An 18,855-nucleotide genomic window follows, 5' to 3' on the forward strand; every position below is an offset into this window, starting at 1 on the left:
CTTGCCCTACCCACCCACCCCAAAATGTAACACGATAATAATTTGTATGGAGAAGGTCTTACCATGTAGGCGATCGTGGCCACTTCGTAAATGATGGATTGGCATGACAGCTCTAGGACCCCAAGGAGACCTGGGTTGGGGGAAATTGAGGGAGGAGGGAAGGCAGGACGTGGGAATCGTTGACAGAGGACTGTGCTGGGCTTTAGACACGTACACATTCAAAGCATTCAAACATTCAAAACATTGCGGCCCTTAAGGCATCTCTCTCAGGAGTCTCCCCAAGAATGTGAGCTGCTACTGAGACAAACACCTTTATAACCAGGGAGCAGGGAGTTAAAAAGTAAAAAGTATTAGCCATAATTTTATTTTCTTGCTCTCCTGTTGTTTGGAAATAGTTTAATGCTGTATACAGGCTGTTAGTTATGTGAGGTGATATTTACTGTACTTTTCTGTCTATAAGACGCCCCCATGTATAAGACACCCCCAGGGTTGTTGAGTGTTTTTTTAGGGGGGGGATTGCCAAAAATCACTCACCCGCACGCATCACAAAATCCGCCTCCCGTCTGTCCCATCGTCGGCAGAAGCTGCCGATCGCCCGCCCAGTTGCCGCAGCATCAGCCAATCAACACCACCCATTGACTCAGCAACCAATAACACGCACAAAAGCCATGAACAGCCGCAGCAGCAACCAATCAAATGTCACCCTATTCACTACCCGTGTATAAGACGACCCCCATTTTTTAGCATGATTTCTCAAGAAAAAAACTAGTCTTATAGACGGAAAAGTATGGTATTTGTCAATCTAATACAGTGGACCCTCTGGATACGAATTAAATTCGTTCTGGGGGTCCGCACTTAACCTGAAAAGTCCATAACTGGAGACGCCACTTCCAGGTTTGCCGCGTTCGCAACCCAAAAGTTACGTATCCAGAGCAGTACATAACTCGAGGGTCCACTGTAGTTCCATAGCTTTAAATGTTTGTAAGGTTGGTGTCCTTTTTTATTTTTCAGAATCTGTACTTGGTACAGTGGAACCTCAGTTGTCGAACATAATCCATTCTCAAAGACCATTCAACTTCCGAAACATTTGACTTCCGAGGCGCTTTCAAAAACAGAAGCGATGCAGGATTTTCGGCGTTCGAAAACCGAAATGTTCGGCTTCCAAGACACTCGAAAACTGAGGTTCCACTGTATGTATTACTTTTTCTGTTAGGAGGTGGTAAGTATTATTTACTATTTGCATGGTAAAATTCATTATATAAAACATTAGCCAAGTTCTACATTTCACATTTTGAGCCGCAGATTATATAAATAAATGCAGTGTGTGTGTGTGTGTGTGTGTGTGTGTGTGTGTGTGTAGGAAGAAAAAGTTAACAGGGCACTGGTTGTTTTCTCTGCCTCAGTTCCTGAGCTGCAATTGGTGCCTGTGCAATTATGTCACCAGCCTAGCCGTGCAGATAGTAGGATCTGGGCATTGTATTGTAATTACCATGCTCCAATGCGATTGGCTTGGTCTTCTGGCCCCACCCACTGCCCATGACACCTCCCCTCCCACTGACCTATCATAAAACTTCCGATTTCGAAGGTCCACCATTCAATGCAGGTCATGAGCATGCTGGGAACAGCTAAGGCCATAAACACGTCCCATTCCTGGAGGCATTCAGTGGACCATCCTTGGATTTGGAGAGTGCAGGGAAGAAAGGGAGAAAAAAACAGGGCAGATTTCAATTCTATTTTCTGATGAGGCAACATTTGTTATGTACGTGAAGCTGGCAAAGTCACTTCAATAACAGAGTCCCAAGAGAAAAGCCCTGATAATGCTTCACTGAGGAAACTGGACCAAAGCAGCATATAAATTTGAAGAGAACTGGACATAGAGGTTTTGTCTTTTTAAAGCAGGTCTTGTATACAGCAGGGAGACATTCAACCACCAGAGGGGAGAAAACATCCTCAAAGCTACACCTCTAATCAGATAATGTGTTACCTCAGGGAGGATCATGCCCCTCCACATGGTTGCTAAGCAACAGCTCCCCCCTCTCTCTGGGCTAGCTGCCTGTAACAGAATTCACCCTTGAGTTACAAACTGAATGATCCCTGCGGTTGCACTTCCAACATGAAACTGGGAAAGGAAACTCGGAAGAGACAGGGGCGTTGGGAAACAAGCAGGTTACCTCCCCAGGTTTCAGCGTGAAGCTTTTTCCATTTGATGTACAGGAAGAGGGCAATGGCTTGCGAATATTGTGCGATGGTGTTGGCCCAGGCAGAGCCCCTGGAATGAGGAAAGAGGGGGGATTAACAAATAAGCGAGGGCCACGTTGGAAACATTACATGGTAGAGCGTTGTAAAACGGTTGGCAACGTATGAGGTGGGGGGCTAGAGACCGATTTTTCGGGTCCTTCCTTGGCACCCACAAACCCTCTGAGCCTGCCCACCCACTGCTCCCCTGGCCATGAAGTAGGGAAAGGGGGTGACTTTCCCCCCTCGTTTGAAAAATGCGTAGAGGTGAGGGAGGAAGTTGAGAGAGTGACGCTCTTTCCCTCTTTCTGCTCTGTGGTGCTTTTCTTTTTTTAATTATTTTTTTATTAGAAATGTAAACAAAGCATATTATCTTAAAACATATCATCCTTAATTCCCCCCCCCCGACTTCCCTCAGTTCCAATCCCTGATTTCTCTATAAATGCTATTCTCTGCATGTTACAAAGTTCTATAGATCCTTAATTTGTCTAACTGGTTGTTATCGATAAAAAGTTTGTGATGCTCTGTGGTGCTTTTCAAGGCTCAGGTGAATTCGGCTAGATTTGAGTTAGACCCAAATCCTCTCTTTCGGTGGTGTGTGTGTGTGTGTGTTGATCTGGGGAAGGAGGGAAGAGAAGTAATAGAGGAGAAAGCCTTCCACAGCGTTCACACAGACACCCAAATGTCCCCACATGCCTACAAAGGTTGGCAACCCCCAGAATCAGGCCTTAGGAGGTCACCCCGACTTTCTTTGTGCAAGCAGGAAGCGCCAACCCCATCGCACCGTTTGGGTCCATTCCCGAAAATCACAATAACTGAGGGAATGAACAAAAGCAACACACACTTTGTTGAAGGACCGAAGATCACAATGGGTCTATTGAAAGTGATATAATTGACGTATTTTTCAGTCCCCCATGTATAAGGAAACCCCTTTTTTGAACCTTTAAGAAATCAATATTTTAAACATCAAACTGAGCAACTTTGTTGAGCTTTTTTGGAGCGGATTGCCAAAAATTGTTGTGTTGGGTTTTTTTTGGAGCTTTTTTAATTTATTTTTTTGCAGCTTTCAATGCTATTGGTGAGTCGTGTTTCTTTTAACCACCCGGGTATAAGACGATCCGCAATTTTTTTACTGAATTTTTTTTTAAGCAAAAAAACTCGTCTTATACATGGAAAAATATGGTATACCTCCTTCAATTTTTTTAAAAAGCTAATCAGGAAAATTGAAGGGGAAATGCATTTAAAAATATGGTTAAATGCAGGAAACAGGGACAAGGGAGGAATGACTGTTACTTCCACAGACATGATGGAGGCAGTTAAGGAGCAAATAAGACTGTCTTTTAAAAAGAGGTTCTTTCTGGTTATAGATCTGGGCTTGCTGTTAAAACAACAACCTTGCAGAGACCTTGATCGTCCAAGAACATCCCCACCCAAAACCCTTGACTTGATATATACAAACAAGGGATTTTGCAACACATTCCTAGCGTTCCACCGACGAAAGAAAGAAAAAGGTGGGCAGGCGGTGCGTGCAAAATGCAGGTTGGTCCTGCCACCCATTTCTCATTTACCTAACCCCCATGTGAAGCTGGTAGAGGAAGACATAATTTGCAATCAGATTGACGATGTTTCCAGCAATGCCGCACAGAACCTCAGGCCAGATGATCCTCTGAAACAAGATATTATTTTAGCAATGAGATGAACCAGGTGCTTTGCCACTGAGATACCAACCTTTCCCTAATAATAATAATAATAATAATAATAATAATATATTATTTATACCCCACCCATCTGGCAGGGTTTCCCCAGCCACTCTGGGCTGTTTCCAACAAAGTATTAAAATACAGTGGTACCTCAAGTTACATACGCTTCAGGTTACATACGCTTCAGGTTACAGACTCCACTAACCCAGAAATAGTACCTCGGGTTAAGAACTTTGCTTCAGGATGAGAACAGAAATCGCGCAGCAGTGGCGCAGCGGCAGTGGGAGGCCCCATCAGCTAAAGTGGTGCTTCAGGTTAAGAACAGTTTCAGGTTAAGAATGGACCTCTGGAACAAATTAAGTACGTAACCAGAGGTACCACTGTACAGTGGTCTGTTAAACATTAAAAGCTTCCCTAAACAGGGCTGCCTTCAGATGTCTTCTAAAAGTCTGGTAGTTGTTCTTCTCTTTGACATCTGGTGGGAAGGCATTCCACAGGGCGGGTGCCACCACCAAGAAGGCCTTCTGCCTGGTTCCCTGTAACTTGGCTTCTCGCAATGAGGGAACCGCCAGAAGGCCCTTGGAGCTGGACCTCAGTGTCCGGGCAGAACGATGGGGGTGGAGACGCTCCTTCAAGTATACTGGACCGAGGCCGTTGGAAAACAGGGACACTTGGGAGGGTCCAGGGGACTGCACCCCTTAAACTGAGTCAGCCTATCTTGCTCAGTATTGCCTGCACTGACTGGCAGCAGTGGCTCCTCAAGGGCTTCAGTCGGGGCGGAGATATTCCCAGGCCTCCCTGGAGATGCTAGCGATTGAAACCTTCTGCATGCTCAGCTGCCTTTTCTGCCTTTATTTCCCCAACAAGAGAAAGAGCATCTTACCTGATTCTGCAGGTACCTCATCTGGATCTGGTAAATAAACGTCGCCTGTGGAGCAAGGAGGCATGAATACAACCTGCGATCCAAAGCAGGGGTGTGTGAGCAAAAGCCACTTCCGACATCCGGAGGAGGTGGGGTTGCGGGCTTCACGCCCCCAACACGAGCGCGGGGGGTGGTTTCCAGCCCCTCGCGATCAGGGGACTCCTCGGGCAGCGTCATCGCACGATCGAGCCAATCGGCTGGCTCGGGGGTGTGGCTTGTCGCATATAAGGCGAGCGAGGCCCCGGGATCTCCCTCTTTGACCGGTGCAGCTGATCGTGTTTCCCACCCGCCCGCTCCTTTTCTTTTTCAGGCTTCCTTCTGACCTTGCTATGGACTTCGGTTGGTTGCCATTAAGGGGCCTGGTAGGAATTTTTTTCCACTTGGCAAATTGGCACCAGCCATTTGGTTTTTCGCCTACCTCGTAGCAAATCGTCACAACTTCTTTGGTCTTGGCGGTTAGGCATTGGTAGGGGTATTGTTATTTAGATGTTTTTGGGGGGGAGCGCCATCACCTCCCCCAAATATTGAAGGGTAGTCTGTTAAAGGATTCCAGGGGCCGTGGCCTCGTCCGAAGCCTATGGAGGCCAGGGCCTAAAGCGCGCCCCCGAGCGGTGACCCCAGGGGAGTACCTAGTTGATGTGCATCAGCAGGGCCCCCCCTGCTGGTGTTAACCCTTCCCGGTCTTCAAGCAATCAGGCTGAAGCCGGATAGTGGATAGGACCAATGCCTAAGCCAATACCGCTCTTACCTGTAACCAATAAAGTTGTGGCCAATTTTAGCCCATTAACCTTAATCATGGTGTCCTGTGTCTTTATTTCTACTGGGCGAGGCGGGAAATCGCCACGCAAATAATGCTCTCTTCCCCCAGTGATGGATCCATCTTCTTTAGACCTCCTTTTCTCAGAGTTGCCCCTTTTTGGAAAACGAACGGGGCTTTCGACAGGCGGCAGTCCAACCAATGTAGCACCTGCGCTGCCTCATAGAAGCAGAGGAAAGTTTGACCAGTTGGGTCACAGCCTGCCTTGCGGCTATCTTCTAGAGGCGCATGAGGCCTGGAAGTGCCCCTCCACGGTTTCAGGCAGGGGCCACTTCCAACCCTACCTGGAGAGGACTGAACCTGGGGGACCTTCTGCAAGCAAAGCAGGTATTCCCAGCACTGAACTGCCATCCATTCCATTTAAAGACCCCACCGAGAAAACGAAAGAAAGCAGCATGCAATAGGAGACTTACGGGAAGCGCTGGGATGAAGATCATGACGTAAACCTGTGTGAGCCTGGAGCAATGAAAACAAACGGGCAAAGAAAGCAAACCCCAAAATTAGCAGTTTATTATCCTGCAGCTGATATTTGTTCCCATCCCTGGGGGGGCATCCCATCATGACAGCGCAGAAGCTACCCCACCCCATGCCCTGCCAATGCCTTCGTTTTCTGGCATTGCTGAGAGGTGCATTTTCCTGGGAACCCTTGTCAAGAAAAACAAGAAAACGATTGCATGCAGCAGCTATCCCAGAATCCCTCGCTTCAAGGCCATTGCGTGACTGCAGAAAAGGGCACTCTAGCCCTGACTCTTTGTGCCCGCCCTCTTCAGTCTCAGGGCACGTTTAAAGCCCTGCGACACCACTTTAAAGAACCAGGCCTTCCCCCAAAGAATTCTGGGAGCTGTAGTTTCTTATGGCTGCTGGGAGTTGCTAGGAGACCCCGGTTTCCTCCTCAGAACTACAGTTCCCAGGGTGGCTTAATCAATCAATCCTTCTTCCCAGGGAACTCTGGGAATTGTAGCTCTGTGAGGGGGAAATGGGGTCTCCTAGTAGCTCTCAGCATCCTTAATGAACTACAGCTCCCATGATCCTTTGGGGGAGGCTCGCCTGGCACCATCGCTATATCGCTTCAAGCACCAGTCAAAAACATTCCTTTTTTAACCAGACCTTTGCCGTTTAATGATCTAGGGTAGAGTTTCCCTAAACTTGGGTCTCTGGTTGTTTTTGGACTACAATTTCCATCATCCCTGACCACTGGTTCTTCTAGCTAGGGATGATGGGAGCTGTAGTCCAAAAAACCAGACGGAGACCCATGTTTGGGAAACCCTGATGATCTAGGGCCGTTCAGAGTGGGTGGCATGTTTTAATGTATTTCTTTTCCTTCCTGGTTTCAACTTGTGGATGTGCTTGTTCGTTTCTGTAAGTCGCTTTGAGTTGCCTGTAGCAAGATAAATTAATAGTAAATTTAATAACCACCACCACCACCATTTAAAGTGGTATCGTGGTGCTTTGAACGTCTGGTGCAATTGTGGCCTCAGTTTTGCCCTTGTATAACTCAGCAGAGAGCAAGATGATGGCAAAGCAAGAATTAGTTGGCTCTGCCTTTCATTGACTCTGCCTCTTCCCATCATTGGTTTTGGCGCCACCTGCTGTTCGGCTCCCTGCCTTCCGCCCTACCAGCCCCAGTGGGCACCAGCCACCTTTGGAAATATGGGGTATTGTGTGTGGACATGGGAATGGGGGGACTCGCATGTACGATGATCAGCCTCAAGTCCAATAAACTGCTGGGTGGAGGATTTCCCTTTTCTTTCTCCCCACCTGGAGACATCTGGGTCCTGTCGGATGAGTAGGAGGAGCTGCTCTGTGTTGACGAAGACGGCCCAGCAGGGGAAGCAGCAGAGGAGGAGAATGAGGATTCCCCGTTGCAGGATGGTGCCCACCCTCTTCATATTCTTCCCTCCATACGTCTGGGGAGGGGGGCGTGTGGGTGAAGGTGCAAAGAAACAGAAGCAACATCATTGAAACTCTCCAGCCTTTGGACACAAAGGTAACTCACAACAGGAGTTTTATTCACAATATTTCACTGCTCTGGGATGTTCTAGAAAGAGAAGGCATTGTTTCTCTAGGTGAGGAGCCTGTGGCCCTCCAGATATTACTAGATTCTGACTCGCATCAGTGTTGGTGCACCGGGGGAAAAATAGATATAAAAGGATAATTCCCTGGATGCCAAGATCCAGGTTTGGGGCAAGTACTCTTAAAGCATTAAAATAAAGGCTGTTCGACCTTTAACATATGCCTTTGTGATTTCCAAATTTCCCACTAGCATAGAAAAAGACCACAGGTTTGTTAACTTTAAAATGTTTTACTTACAAACTCTCCAAAGGTCAAATTCATGTGCCTTTCCATACAGCATTCAGGGGGGAAATGTACAGGCAGTAAAAATTGGCTTTGTTACAGTGTTGAAAGTTCCTAAATTATTGGTATAGAAACTCAAGAATGGCTTGTGAGAGCTATGCAGCTAAGCTGTTGCTCCAGCATAGCCTCTTAACATGCTGAGCTTCTGAGCTAGACTGGAGAGGGAACAAAGACTTGATTACCTAGTTCCTCCTAAGGTGAAGGGGAGTGACCTAGTTAAGCCTAGCAGGACAGCTTACTCTATGGTCTTAACCCCTTCACGCATTGATTAGATTTAAGCATGTGGGTTATATGAGGCTGGTTACCCCAGAGTCAGTCCCAGCAAGGCCAACGGTCAGGGGAATTATGGGAGTTGTAGTCCAGCAACTTCTGAAGGGCTACAGGTTCTTGTAGCATTTTGCAAGCTTACCAATCATCTACAGAGTCTGGATTATAAGGAACAAATTTTACTTAGCTGTTTGCGGCTACTAAACTATACACAAAACTGAAACTAGTGCCATCTTCAGAGTTTCCTTTCCCTGCAGGTCTTACCCAGCACTGATTCCCTCCCAGCGACTAGCCTTTCAAAATGTTCAAGCAAAGACACACCTTGACGCTGGCCTTGTCTCAGACTACATTTCATACACCAGAATTTGAACACACAGTGGCAGCCAGCCATTACTCACCTGTGATATTAACGTATCGCAAGCTGAAGACAACCCAAATCCAACAGAGATGCCTGTTACATTTATAACCTAAGGACCATCAGAGAGGGAGAAATTAACGGACAGACAAATCAAGGGGATATAATGTTGAATGCTGGAAAGAATGGCACAGTCGTATGGTCTGGAGTCTTCACTGCGAGAAGCCAAGTCACAGGGAACCAGGCAGAGGGCCTTCTCGGTAGTGGCACCCGCCCTGTGGAATGCCCTCCCACCAGATGACAAAGAGAAGAACAACTACCAGACTTTTAGAAGACATCTGAAGGCAGCCCTGTTTAGGGAAGCTCTTAATGTTTAATAGTTACAGATAGGTAGCCGTGTTGGTCTGCCATAGTCAAAATAAAAAAAATCCTTCCAGTAGCACCTTTAAGACCAACTAAGTTAGTTCTTGGTATGAGCTTTCGTGTGCAAGGTATCTGGTATCTGAAGAAGTGTGCTTGCACACGAAAGCTCATACCAAGAACTAACTTAGTTGGTCTTTAAGGTGCTACTGGAAGGAATTTTTTTATAATGTTTAATAGGTTATTGTATTTTAGTGTTCTGTTGGAAGCCGCCCAGAGTGGCTGGGGAAACCCAGCCAAATGGACGGGGTATAAATAATAATTTATTATTATTATTATTATTATTATTATTATTATTATCCAAGTGGATGGCCATCACTACTGCCTTGTGTGTTCCGTAGTTTAACTGTGGGCTGCGTGACAAAGTCCTTCCTTTCATCTCTCCTGAATCTTCACACATTCAGCTTCACTGCATGTGCCAAGTTCCAGCGTTATGAGAGAGAAGAACTTTTCTCTATGCCGTGAATAATTCTAAAAACTTCTACCCTGTTCTCCTCTCACTCGCCTTTTCTCTAAACTGATAAGTCCCAAACGCTGCAGCCTTTCCTCACAGGGAAGACACAACCACCCCTTAAATTTTTCGGCTGCCAAACTCTTCTCGGAGTTTCTCATGCTTCTTACAGCTGAGCCACCTGTTTTCTAAACCATAAAACTCCAAATAAAATAGGAACATGGGAAGCTGCCCTATGCTGAATCAGACCATTGGCCTGGCTTGCTTGTCTACACTGACCGGCAGCATCTCTGCAGGGCTTCAGGCAGGGGGTGTTTCCCAGACACACCTGGGCTCTGAATCTGGGACCATCTGCACTCAAACCAGGCATTCTACCACTGAGCTAGAACTCATCCCATAAGAATGAGACAGAATTCCTCGTCATTCGAAAGCAAACTAATGGATGATTTAAACAGGAGCATAGGAAACTGCCCTATACTGAGTCAGGCCAACGATTAATGTCCATCGAGCTCAATACTGTCAACACTGACTCACAGCAGCTCTCCAGGAGATGCTGGAGATTGAACCCGGGTCCTTCTGCATGCAGAGCAGGTGCTCTACTATTGAGCTACAGCCCTTTCCCAAATTCAAGGCATGCTTTACTAATCCAGCCAAAGTGTGTGAAAGGCCAGCAATGACCCTCTCTAGAAGGAGTCTTCTCCTCCCTTGTCTGGCTCTGAATGAGTCACCGTTCTGGGCACACATCCTGATTGGACATTGACTCATTCAGAGATGCAACGAGGACACTCTGCAGAGGTCCAGGGACATTTTAAAACACATACGCACAGACACACACACACACATTTAAAAACACTCACCGCAATGGCAAGGGTGACAGAAGCCAGCTCAACCTTGCCAAGGTGGCCACAGAATATTGTGCTGACGACATGGATCATAAATACGAGTAACTGGATGAGTGTCTGTTGGGGGAAAAGAATTAAAGGAAATTTGGAGACATATAACCCTAGAAACTGTCATATTGTGCTGGGAAGAATTTATGGTGCGGATTGTGGAAAATGGAATGACATTGTTGTGAATTTAGCGGCGATTAAAATCCCACTGCCCACCCTTTAATATGAGCACCTCTAGCTTGGCAGCCAAACAGGCCTACATTTGGAAACCAGAGCAGCGAGAGAGCTCAGATCTAAGGTCTTGAAATCAGACTTTAGATGGGAGCTCTGCAGCAGAGTTCATCTCCATCAACTTAGCTCAGGACTCAGCAAACTTTTTCAGCAGGGGGCTGGTCCACTGTCCCTCAGACCTTGTGGGGGGCCGGACTATATTTTTTGGGGGGGAGAGAACAAATTCCTATGCCCCACAAATAATCCAGAGATGCGTTTTAAATAAAAGGGCACATTCTACTCTCGTAAAAACACGCTGATTCCCGGACCATCCGCGGGCCGGATTTAGAAGGCGAATGGGCCGGATTCGGCCCCCGGGCCTTACCATGACTTAGCTCTCAGCAATTTAACTGTGAGCAGCAAGCTCCATAGAATCACAGAACCTTAGAGTTGGAAGGGACCATGAGTGGCTCGAACCCACAACCCCAAGATTAAGAGTCTCACGCTCTACTGACTCAGCTATCCCAGGCTGAACAGAGTGGAGACAAAAGCTGGCAGATATCAACTTCAGAGTGGGAAAGGAAGTTGTCTTGCCAGCACAGAGAATCGGCGTATTAACCACGGATTTGGGGTCTTACCAGCGGCCCTGCCAGCACCAAAATTTTCTTTGTTTCTTGCCAGAAGTTGGAAGGAATAAATCGGCATAATTCCCTGCAGCAACTTGGGGCGGAAGCCTGTGGCTCAGCGGCTGAATCCTCGAGGGATGTCTTCTTAGGGATGGACGATGCTCCGAGATCCATAAGCAGAAAGGGACCCTCTCTCCCGGGTGGATTCCTTTTTTAAAAAAACAGACCGTGATTACGCCTGATTTGTCTGATCCAAGAGGGCACTTGTCTAACAGCTGCAGAACGGACTTCACTCAGAAGCCGGATACTCGGACCTCCTTGTCCTCACGCCCCTACGATTTTGGGCTAAAGGGTGATGATTAAAGTCTCTTCAGAGCCAATAAAAGATGAAGGAGGGGCAGGCTATTTGGGCCAGTCTGCCATGAGCAGAGATCTGCAGGAGGCTGGCTCCGAGGACCTGGGGCATGTCCAAAGTAACCGTCACAAGACCAGGACATTTGAGAAGCTTTCCTCCACGCAAGGGAGAGCCAGCGAAACAGGATACATATATATATAAGACTTTTAATTCTGAGTCAGGCCCCACCGTCCGTCAAGAATAATAGCGCTCCCGGACGGCACTGCCCTCGGTGCTGGAACTCGGAGCCTAATTCGGAGTAAGTGGCTAGTCCTCATGGCTAAGAAGAATCGGGGCAAGGCTTAGTGAAATGTCAGAAGCAGGGCAGGTCAGCATAGCTGTCAACTTTTCCCTTTTCTTGCGAGGAATCCTATTCGGAATAAGGGAATTTCCCTTAAAAAAAGGGAAACGTTAACACTTATGGGCAGGTGGCAAGGAGGGAGGGAGGACCTCCAGCCAAGAGGAGATGAGGACTCTGAGCCCCTCTCTGTATTTAACAAGGCTGGAAGCAAATATATAGATATTTGCCTTTTTTATAGATAGCAGACCTTAGATGGGAGTTCGATTACAGCTGCTTGGCTCTCGGGAACAAGGTATGCAGAAGCCCAGGACAAAGACAAAACGCGAAGAGTAGGTGCAGTTGGAAATAATGGGCGCGACTAACTTGGGTCCATTAACTTTGGTGGGTCTACTCCCAAGTAAAACATGGTTGGATACAATCCACTGCATGTATGTGTGTAGGCAGACTGTGAATGTTTGTGTGTGTGATAATAATAATAATAATAATAATAATAATAATAATAATAATTTATTATTTGTACCCCGCCCATCTGGCTGGGTTTCCCCAGCCACTCTGGGCAGCTTCCATAGAAACCAAAAATACACTAAAATATCACACATTAAAAACTTCTCTGAACAGGGCTGCCTTAAGATGTCTTCTGAATGTCAGGTAGTTATTTATCGCTTTGACATCTGATGGGAGGGCATTCCACAGGGCGGGCGCCACTACCGAGAAGGCCCTCTGCCTGGTTCCCTGTAGCTTTGCTTCTCGCAATGCTTCTCGGCGCTGGACCTCAGCGTCCGGGCAGAACGATGGGGGTGGAGACGCTCCTTCAGGTATACTGGACCGAGGCCGTTTACGACTTTAAAGGTCAGCACCAACACTTTGAATTGTGCTCGGAAACGTACTGGGAGTCAATGTAGGTCTTTCAAGACCGGTGTTATGTGGTCTCGGCGGCCGCCCCCAGTCACCAGTCTAGCTGCCGCTTTCTGGATTAGTTGTAGTTTCTGGGTCACCTTCAAAGGTAGCCCCACGTAGAGCGCATTGCAGTAGTCCAAGCGGGAGATAACTAGAGCATGCACCACTCTGGCGAGACAGTCCGCGGGCAGGTAGGGTCTCAGCCTGCGTACCAGGTGGAGTTGGTAGACAGCTGCCCTGGATACAGAATTGACCTGCGCCTCCATGGACAGCTGTGAGTCCAAAATGACTCCCAGGCTGCGCACCTGGTCCTTCAGGGGCACAGTTACCCTATTCAGGACCAGGGAGTCCTCCACACCAGCCCGCCCCCTGTCCCCCAAAAACAGTACTTCTGTCTTGTCAGGATTCAACTTCAATCCATTAGCCGCCATCCATCCTCCAACCGCCTCCAGGCACTCACACAGGACCTTCACCGCCTTCACTGGTTCTGATTTGAAAGAGAGGTAGAGCTGGGTATCTTCTGCATATTGATGGACACCCAGTCCAAACCCCCTGATGATCTCTCCCAGCGGCTTCATATAGATGTTAAAAAGCATGGGGGAGAGGACGGAACCCTGAGGCACCCCACAAGTGAGGGCCCAGGGGTCTGAACACTCATCCCCCACCACCACTTTCTGAACACGGCCCAGGAGGAAGGAGCGAAACCACTGTATGACAGTGCCCCCAGCTCCCAACCCCTCTAGACGGTCCAGAAGGATGTTATGGTCAGTTGTATCAAAGGCCGCTGAGAGATCCAGCAGAACTAGGAAACAACTCTCACCTTTGTCCCTAGCTCGCCGGAGATCATCAACCAGCGCGACCAAGGCAGTTTCAGTCACATGGTGAGGCCTGAATCCTGATTGGAAGGGATCCAAATGGTCCGCATCCTCCAGGCGTGCCTGGAGTTGTTCAGCAACCACGCGCTCAATCACCTTGCCCAAGAATGGAAGATTTGAGACTGGGCGATAGTTGGCCATACTGTCCGGGTCTAAAGATGGTTTTTTAAGAAGCGGTTTAATGACCGCCTCTTTCAGCGGATCTGGGAATGTTCCCTCACAGAGGGAAGCATTCACCACCCCGCAGAGCCCATCGCCCAGCCCTTCCCGGCTCGCTTTTATCAGCCAGGATGGGCAAGGATCAAGGAGACAGGTGGTTGGTTTCACGTGTCCAAGCAGCCTGTCCACATCTCGGGGGTAACGGATTGAAATTGATTCCATGCAACTTGACCAGACAGAGCTCTAGCACTCTCCCGCCCCGGCCCTGCTCCCACGGTGGTGTCTAGCTCCTTCCGAATATGAGTGATTTTATCTGCAAAAAACTTTGCAAAATCGTTGCAGGAGATCTTGGGGTCTTTACAAGGCCCCGGTGGTAAAGGTGGTTCCGTTAAATTGCGAACCACCTGAAAGAGTCTCCTGCTACTATTTTCTGCAGATGCAATAGAGGCGGTGAAGAAAGTCTTCTTCGCCGTCGCTATCGCCACTTGGTAGGCTCGACGTTGAGCTCTAACCTGTGTCCGGTCAGATTCGGAGTGAGTTTTCTGCCACCGACGCTCTAGCCATCTCAGCGATTGTTTCATCGCCCTCAGCTCTGAAGAAAACCACGGGGCTGTCCGGGCTCCATGCAATCGGAAAGGGCGCTTTGGAGCCAGACAGTCGATAGCCCTGGTTAACTCCGCATTCCAGCGGGCCACCAGGGAATCAGCTGAAAGGCCATCAACATGGGCTAAAACATCCCCTACCACTCTCGGGAAACCATTTGGATCCATGAAGTGGCGGGGGCGCACCATCCAAATTGGTCCCACATCCCTGCAGAGGGGAAAGGTCGCGGAGAAGTCCAGTTGCACCAGGAAGTGATCTGACCATGGCACTTCTTTTGTTTCACTTTTACTTAGTGTCAGATCACCCACATCACTAGAGGTGAACACCAGGTCTAAGGCATGTCCATGACTATGCGTTGGGCCAAACTTATTCAGGGACAGCCCCATGGAGGCCATGCTTTCCACGAAGTCCCGAGCGGCCCCTTGTAAGGTCGTGTCGGCATGGATGTTAAAATCCCCTAGGACAACCAAACTAGGTGTCTCCAGGAGAACATCCGCCACGACCTGAAGCAGCTCGGACAGGGAATCCTTGGTGCAGCGGGGAGGTCGGTACACCAAAAGGAATCCTGTACTGCCCCTATTGCCCAACTTCCAGAACATGCACTCAGAAAACTGGATCTTCCCAGTAGGACGCCTGGTGCAAGCTAGTGACTTTCTAAAAATCACTGCAAACCCCCCCCCTCCCCGCCCACATGACCTGGGTAGAAAGAGAGACTCACAGAGGGTCAGCAACAAAAATTTGCAGCGTGGTATGCTTCTGTTCGGGACGCAGGTGGCGCTGTGGGTTAAACCACAGAGCCTAGGACTTGCCAATCAGAAGGTCGGCGGTTCGAATCCCCGCAACGGGGTGAGCTCCCGTTCCTCGGTCCCTGCTCCTGCCAACCTAGCAGTTCGAAAGCACGTCAAAGTGCAAGTAGATAAATAGGTACCGCTCCGGCGGGAAGGTAAATGGCGTTTCCGTGTGCTGCTCTGGTTTGCCAGAAGCGGCTTAGTCATGCTGGCCACATCACCCGGAAGCTGTACGCCGGCTCCCTCGGCCAATAAAGTGAGATGAGGGCCGCAACCTCAGAGTCAGCCACGACTGGACCTAATGGTCAGGGGTCCCTTTACCTTTTTACCTTTATGCTTCTGTTCAGTGGACCAGCCAGCCAGCCATGCCCTCTCTTCTGATGCTCCATTCCATTTAGCCTCCCCACGCAAAATTGGATTCTGTGACCACAGAGGATGTTCAGTTTGTTCACCTGCCTGTTCTGGGCTTCTTCCCCTCTTAGGCTCCTCCAACACCGCTTACACCCATTTTTCTCCTGGGTACCTTGTGGTTCTCTCAGGCGTGCTGACAGCAACCTTCTACACAGGTGACCAGGCCCAGATTGAAGCAACTGGAGCCCCTGGACTGGGAGACCTTGGGAGGTCCAAACTTAGCAGCATCTGATCACGAGAAATAAAACCACGTTCTCTTCTTTACTGTTACCAAGCAACTTGGCCTAGGTTGTAAAATCTGCCTGGTTTTTTTTTGCAAGAGGCCAAGGGCTCCCTAGATTAGGAGGCCCTGGGCTGCGGCCTGCTCAGCCTGCATGTAAATCCGGCACTGGATGTGACTCCGTTTTAGCTAGCTAGCTACGTAAGGTGGGGGAAAGAGCTCACTTTTTCAATACGTAAAGATGGGAAAGGAGCTGCCCTCGTGATCTTGCTGGACTCCAACTCCCATCAGCCCCAGCCAGGAAGATCAAAGGTCAGGTGTGATGGGAGTTGGAGTCCAGAAGCCATTAGAGGAGTCAAAATAGTCAGCGGTCCACAATGAAGAGCTGGTTTGCTTGGGAATGATTTGTGACAGGAACAGAGGAAATGGATTTAGATTGAGCCAGACTCATTGCTCCATCTGGCTTAGTATTGTCTACACTGACTGGCAGCAGCTCTCCAGTATTTCCAGGCAGGGAGCCTTTCCCAGCCCTGCTTGGAAATTGCAGGGGATCAAACGTGGGACCTTCTCATGTGCACTGCTGCCCGGTTCCAACTTTCCCCTTAGAAGTAAAAGCAAGGCGCCAGTCCTCATGAGAAGGTCCCAGGTATCAGGTATTCAAAAGTAGGGAGTCCATGGCTTGGCTTTGGACAAACAGAAGGTCTGTAGTACTTAGTTCATTGGAAACAAGTGCTCTAGGGTTTTAGATAGACAATTCATCCCCCCAGTCCTATCTGGAGATGCTGGGTGAAATAAATAAATTAAGGTCTTATGTATATAATAAAGATTCATAAATGTACCAAGCAAACACGTACATAGATATATAGGCCACATGTCTGAAGCTGCACAGGAAAGCAGCTATGGAGCCATTTTGACTCCCAGGCTGACCAGGTGTATTTTCTGCAAGGTCAAATGGAGGAGCCTCCCTATTGCTTCTTCCTTCACAAATCCTGTCTTAAGGGTATATCTGTGTATGAATAGGGTGAGCCTATGAATAGGGTGGCTCAGGAACTAAGTACTTATCATTACAAAAGACTGGCCAGGCTCCCCAGGGTATCAATCCAGTAAGCATTAACAGGTAACTTGCCAGACAGGAGATAAATGACAGGAGACAAACAACATTCAACATTCAAATTTCTGTTTTAGACCGCCTTTTCTGTGATGTAGGTGTGATGTATCTGAGGGGTGGTCTTAGGTTACACCCCTTCTGTGATGTATGTATGATGTTTCTGGGGGTCGTCTTGATCTACAGGGTGGCAATTTCAGAAGTCTTTATAAGGCCTTGCGCGCCATTGTTCTGGGTTCCTCCTCCTCTCCTGCGTGTGAGGGGAGCACCCTGTTGCAACAGATCAGTAAAGATCAAGCTTACTAGCTGCTTTGCTTCTCAATATTCTCTGGTTGGCCTCTGTTTTTCTCCGACCGACGGAGAACCTACAAAGGACTCTATGAGGGCTCTTGTGTTCCTCATAAGGGAATAAGGGAATAAGAGAAAGTTTTCGTTTATTTCAGAGGCAACCCAGCCTGATGGGCGGGGTATAAATAATAAGACTATTACTCTTATTAACCTGACTCTTCTTATAAGATCCAGGGCAGATCTTACGCAGCGCCTAGTTAAAACTATGGAACTCGCTTCCACTGGAAGCACTGATAGCCACCAACTTGAACGGCTTTCAAAGTGGGTTAGAGAAATTCGCAGAGGAAAAGGATATTGACAACTATCTGGATTCCAGTTCCTGCAAACCACAGGAAAGGGGAGGGCTTGTTCCCCCAGATCTGGTTTCCCGAGTTTCCTATGGGCATCTAGTCAGCTTCTGTGAGATCAGGATGCTCGACCACATGGGGCACTGGCCTGATCCAGCAGGATCTTCTACCGGAGACCTTTTGCACGCTGACACCCAACCCCCCTTCGGACGTGATACTGGAGCTGGTCCATAAGCCGCCTGTGTAAACGCCAGCAAGGGCCAATCCGTATTAATGTGCTCTTTGACCTGGATGTGTTAATGAATGGCCAAGTTCACTGGATTAAGGGAGGGCAAAGGCCGCATTTTGAGCGCCCCCTCGCCTCCCCATTCGGTGCACAATCTGAAGTCTTGCAAGGGAATCCAGATTCCAAGGCCTGTAGGAATTGCCATACCAAAGCCTTGAGGTGGTTTGCATTCCCTCCTCATAAATTGGCTTCAAACGCCCCCACTCAGTTAATTATTCTTAAAATCTCTGTGCTGGCCAGCCATCCATGGACGCCTCCAAGACAGGCTCGTTTTTGTCACTTATAAAATGCGCACCCTCCGTTTCATGCCTCCTGCGACTGGCGATTCGATATTTGCTGACCTGGCTCTCTCCTGATGGGTTGGACTACAACTCCCATCAGGGCCAGGGACCAGCACAGTCAGGGACGAGGATGGGATTTGTAATTCAAACCATCTAGAGCGCACCAGGATTTAGTTGGAGGTCGCCAACAGGATGCCTTCTGGGTGCTGCTGTACTACAACTCCCACTCCTGCCTGACCATTGGCCCTGCTGGCTGGGGCTGAAGGGAGTTGTAGTTCAACAGTATTTGGAGGCAGCACATTGGCTCCTTGGGGCTGTTTCCTTGGAACTTGTGTGAATCTGGGTGCTTTACTTAGTTACTGCATTATTTAGTTTACAGTGGTACCTCGGGTTACATACGCTTCAGGTTACATACGCTTCAGGTTACAGACTCTGCTAACCCAGAAATAGTGCTTCAGGTTAAGAACTTTGCTTCAGGATAAGAACAGAAATCGTGCTCCAGCGGCGCAGCAGCAGCAGGAGGCCCCATTAGCTAAAGTGGTGCTTCAGGTTAAGAACAGTTTCAGGTTAAGAACAGACCTCCGGAACGAATTAAGTACTTAACCTGAGGTACCACTGTATTTAGTTACTGGGTGCTTTATTTAGTTACCCT

The 18,855-nt window shown here is 48.4% G+C and overlaps 1 protein-coding gene across 8 annotated transcripts in view; it reads right to left on the reverse strand.

The window, feature by feature from the left end:
• LOC308463991 (multidrug and toxin extrusion protein 1-like) overlaps nucleotides 1-18,855 on the reverse strand; it is a 39,291-nt gene that overhangs the window by 15,301 nt on the left and 5,135 nt on the right. Inside the window, exons 2-12 of one of the 8 annotated variants that reach the window (XM_080982982.1) lie at nucleotides 16,751-16,885; nucleotides 11,261-11,456; nucleotides 10,380-10,481; nucleotides 8,695-8,763; nucleotides 7,433-7,581; nucleotides 6,088-6,130; nucleotides 4,819-4,863; nucleotides 3,804-3,901; nucleotides 2,172-2,269; nucleotides 1,560-1,673; nucleotides 63-130 (exon numbers count right to left, since the gene is read on the reverse strand). In XM_080982982.1, coding sequence (XP_080839108.1) covers nucleotides 63-130; nucleotides 1,560-1,673; nucleotides 2,172-2,269; nucleotides 3,804-3,901; nucleotides 4,819-4,863; nucleotides 6,088-6,130; nucleotides 7,433-7,581; nucleotides 8,695-8,763; nucleotides 10,380-10,481; nucleotides 11,261-11,456; nucleotides 16,751-16,752 — 984 coding nt within the window. In that variant the 5' untranslated portion in view covers nucleotides 16,753-16,885. Of the gene's footprint in view, nucleotides 1-62; nucleotides 131-1,559; nucleotides 1,674-2,171; nucleotides 2,270-3,803; nucleotides 3,902-4,818; nucleotides 4,864-6,087; nucleotides 6,131-7,432; nucleotides 7,582-8,694; nucleotides 8,764-10,379; nucleotides 10,482-11,260; nucleotides 11,457-15,586; nucleotides 16,114-16,750; nucleotides 16,886-18,855 lie in introns of those variants that run through there. The other 7 variants (XM_080982985.1, XM_080982984.1, XM_080982983.1 and 4 more) reach the window with 7 other exon arrangements.

Source organism: Podarcis pityusensis (assembly GCF_964106645.2).
Source record: "Podarcis pityusensis genome assembly, chromosome: 15".
In the NCBI taxonomy this organism is placed as follows: Eukaryota; Metazoa; Chordata; class Lepidosauria; order Squamata; family Lacertidae; genus Podarcis; species Podarcis pityusensis.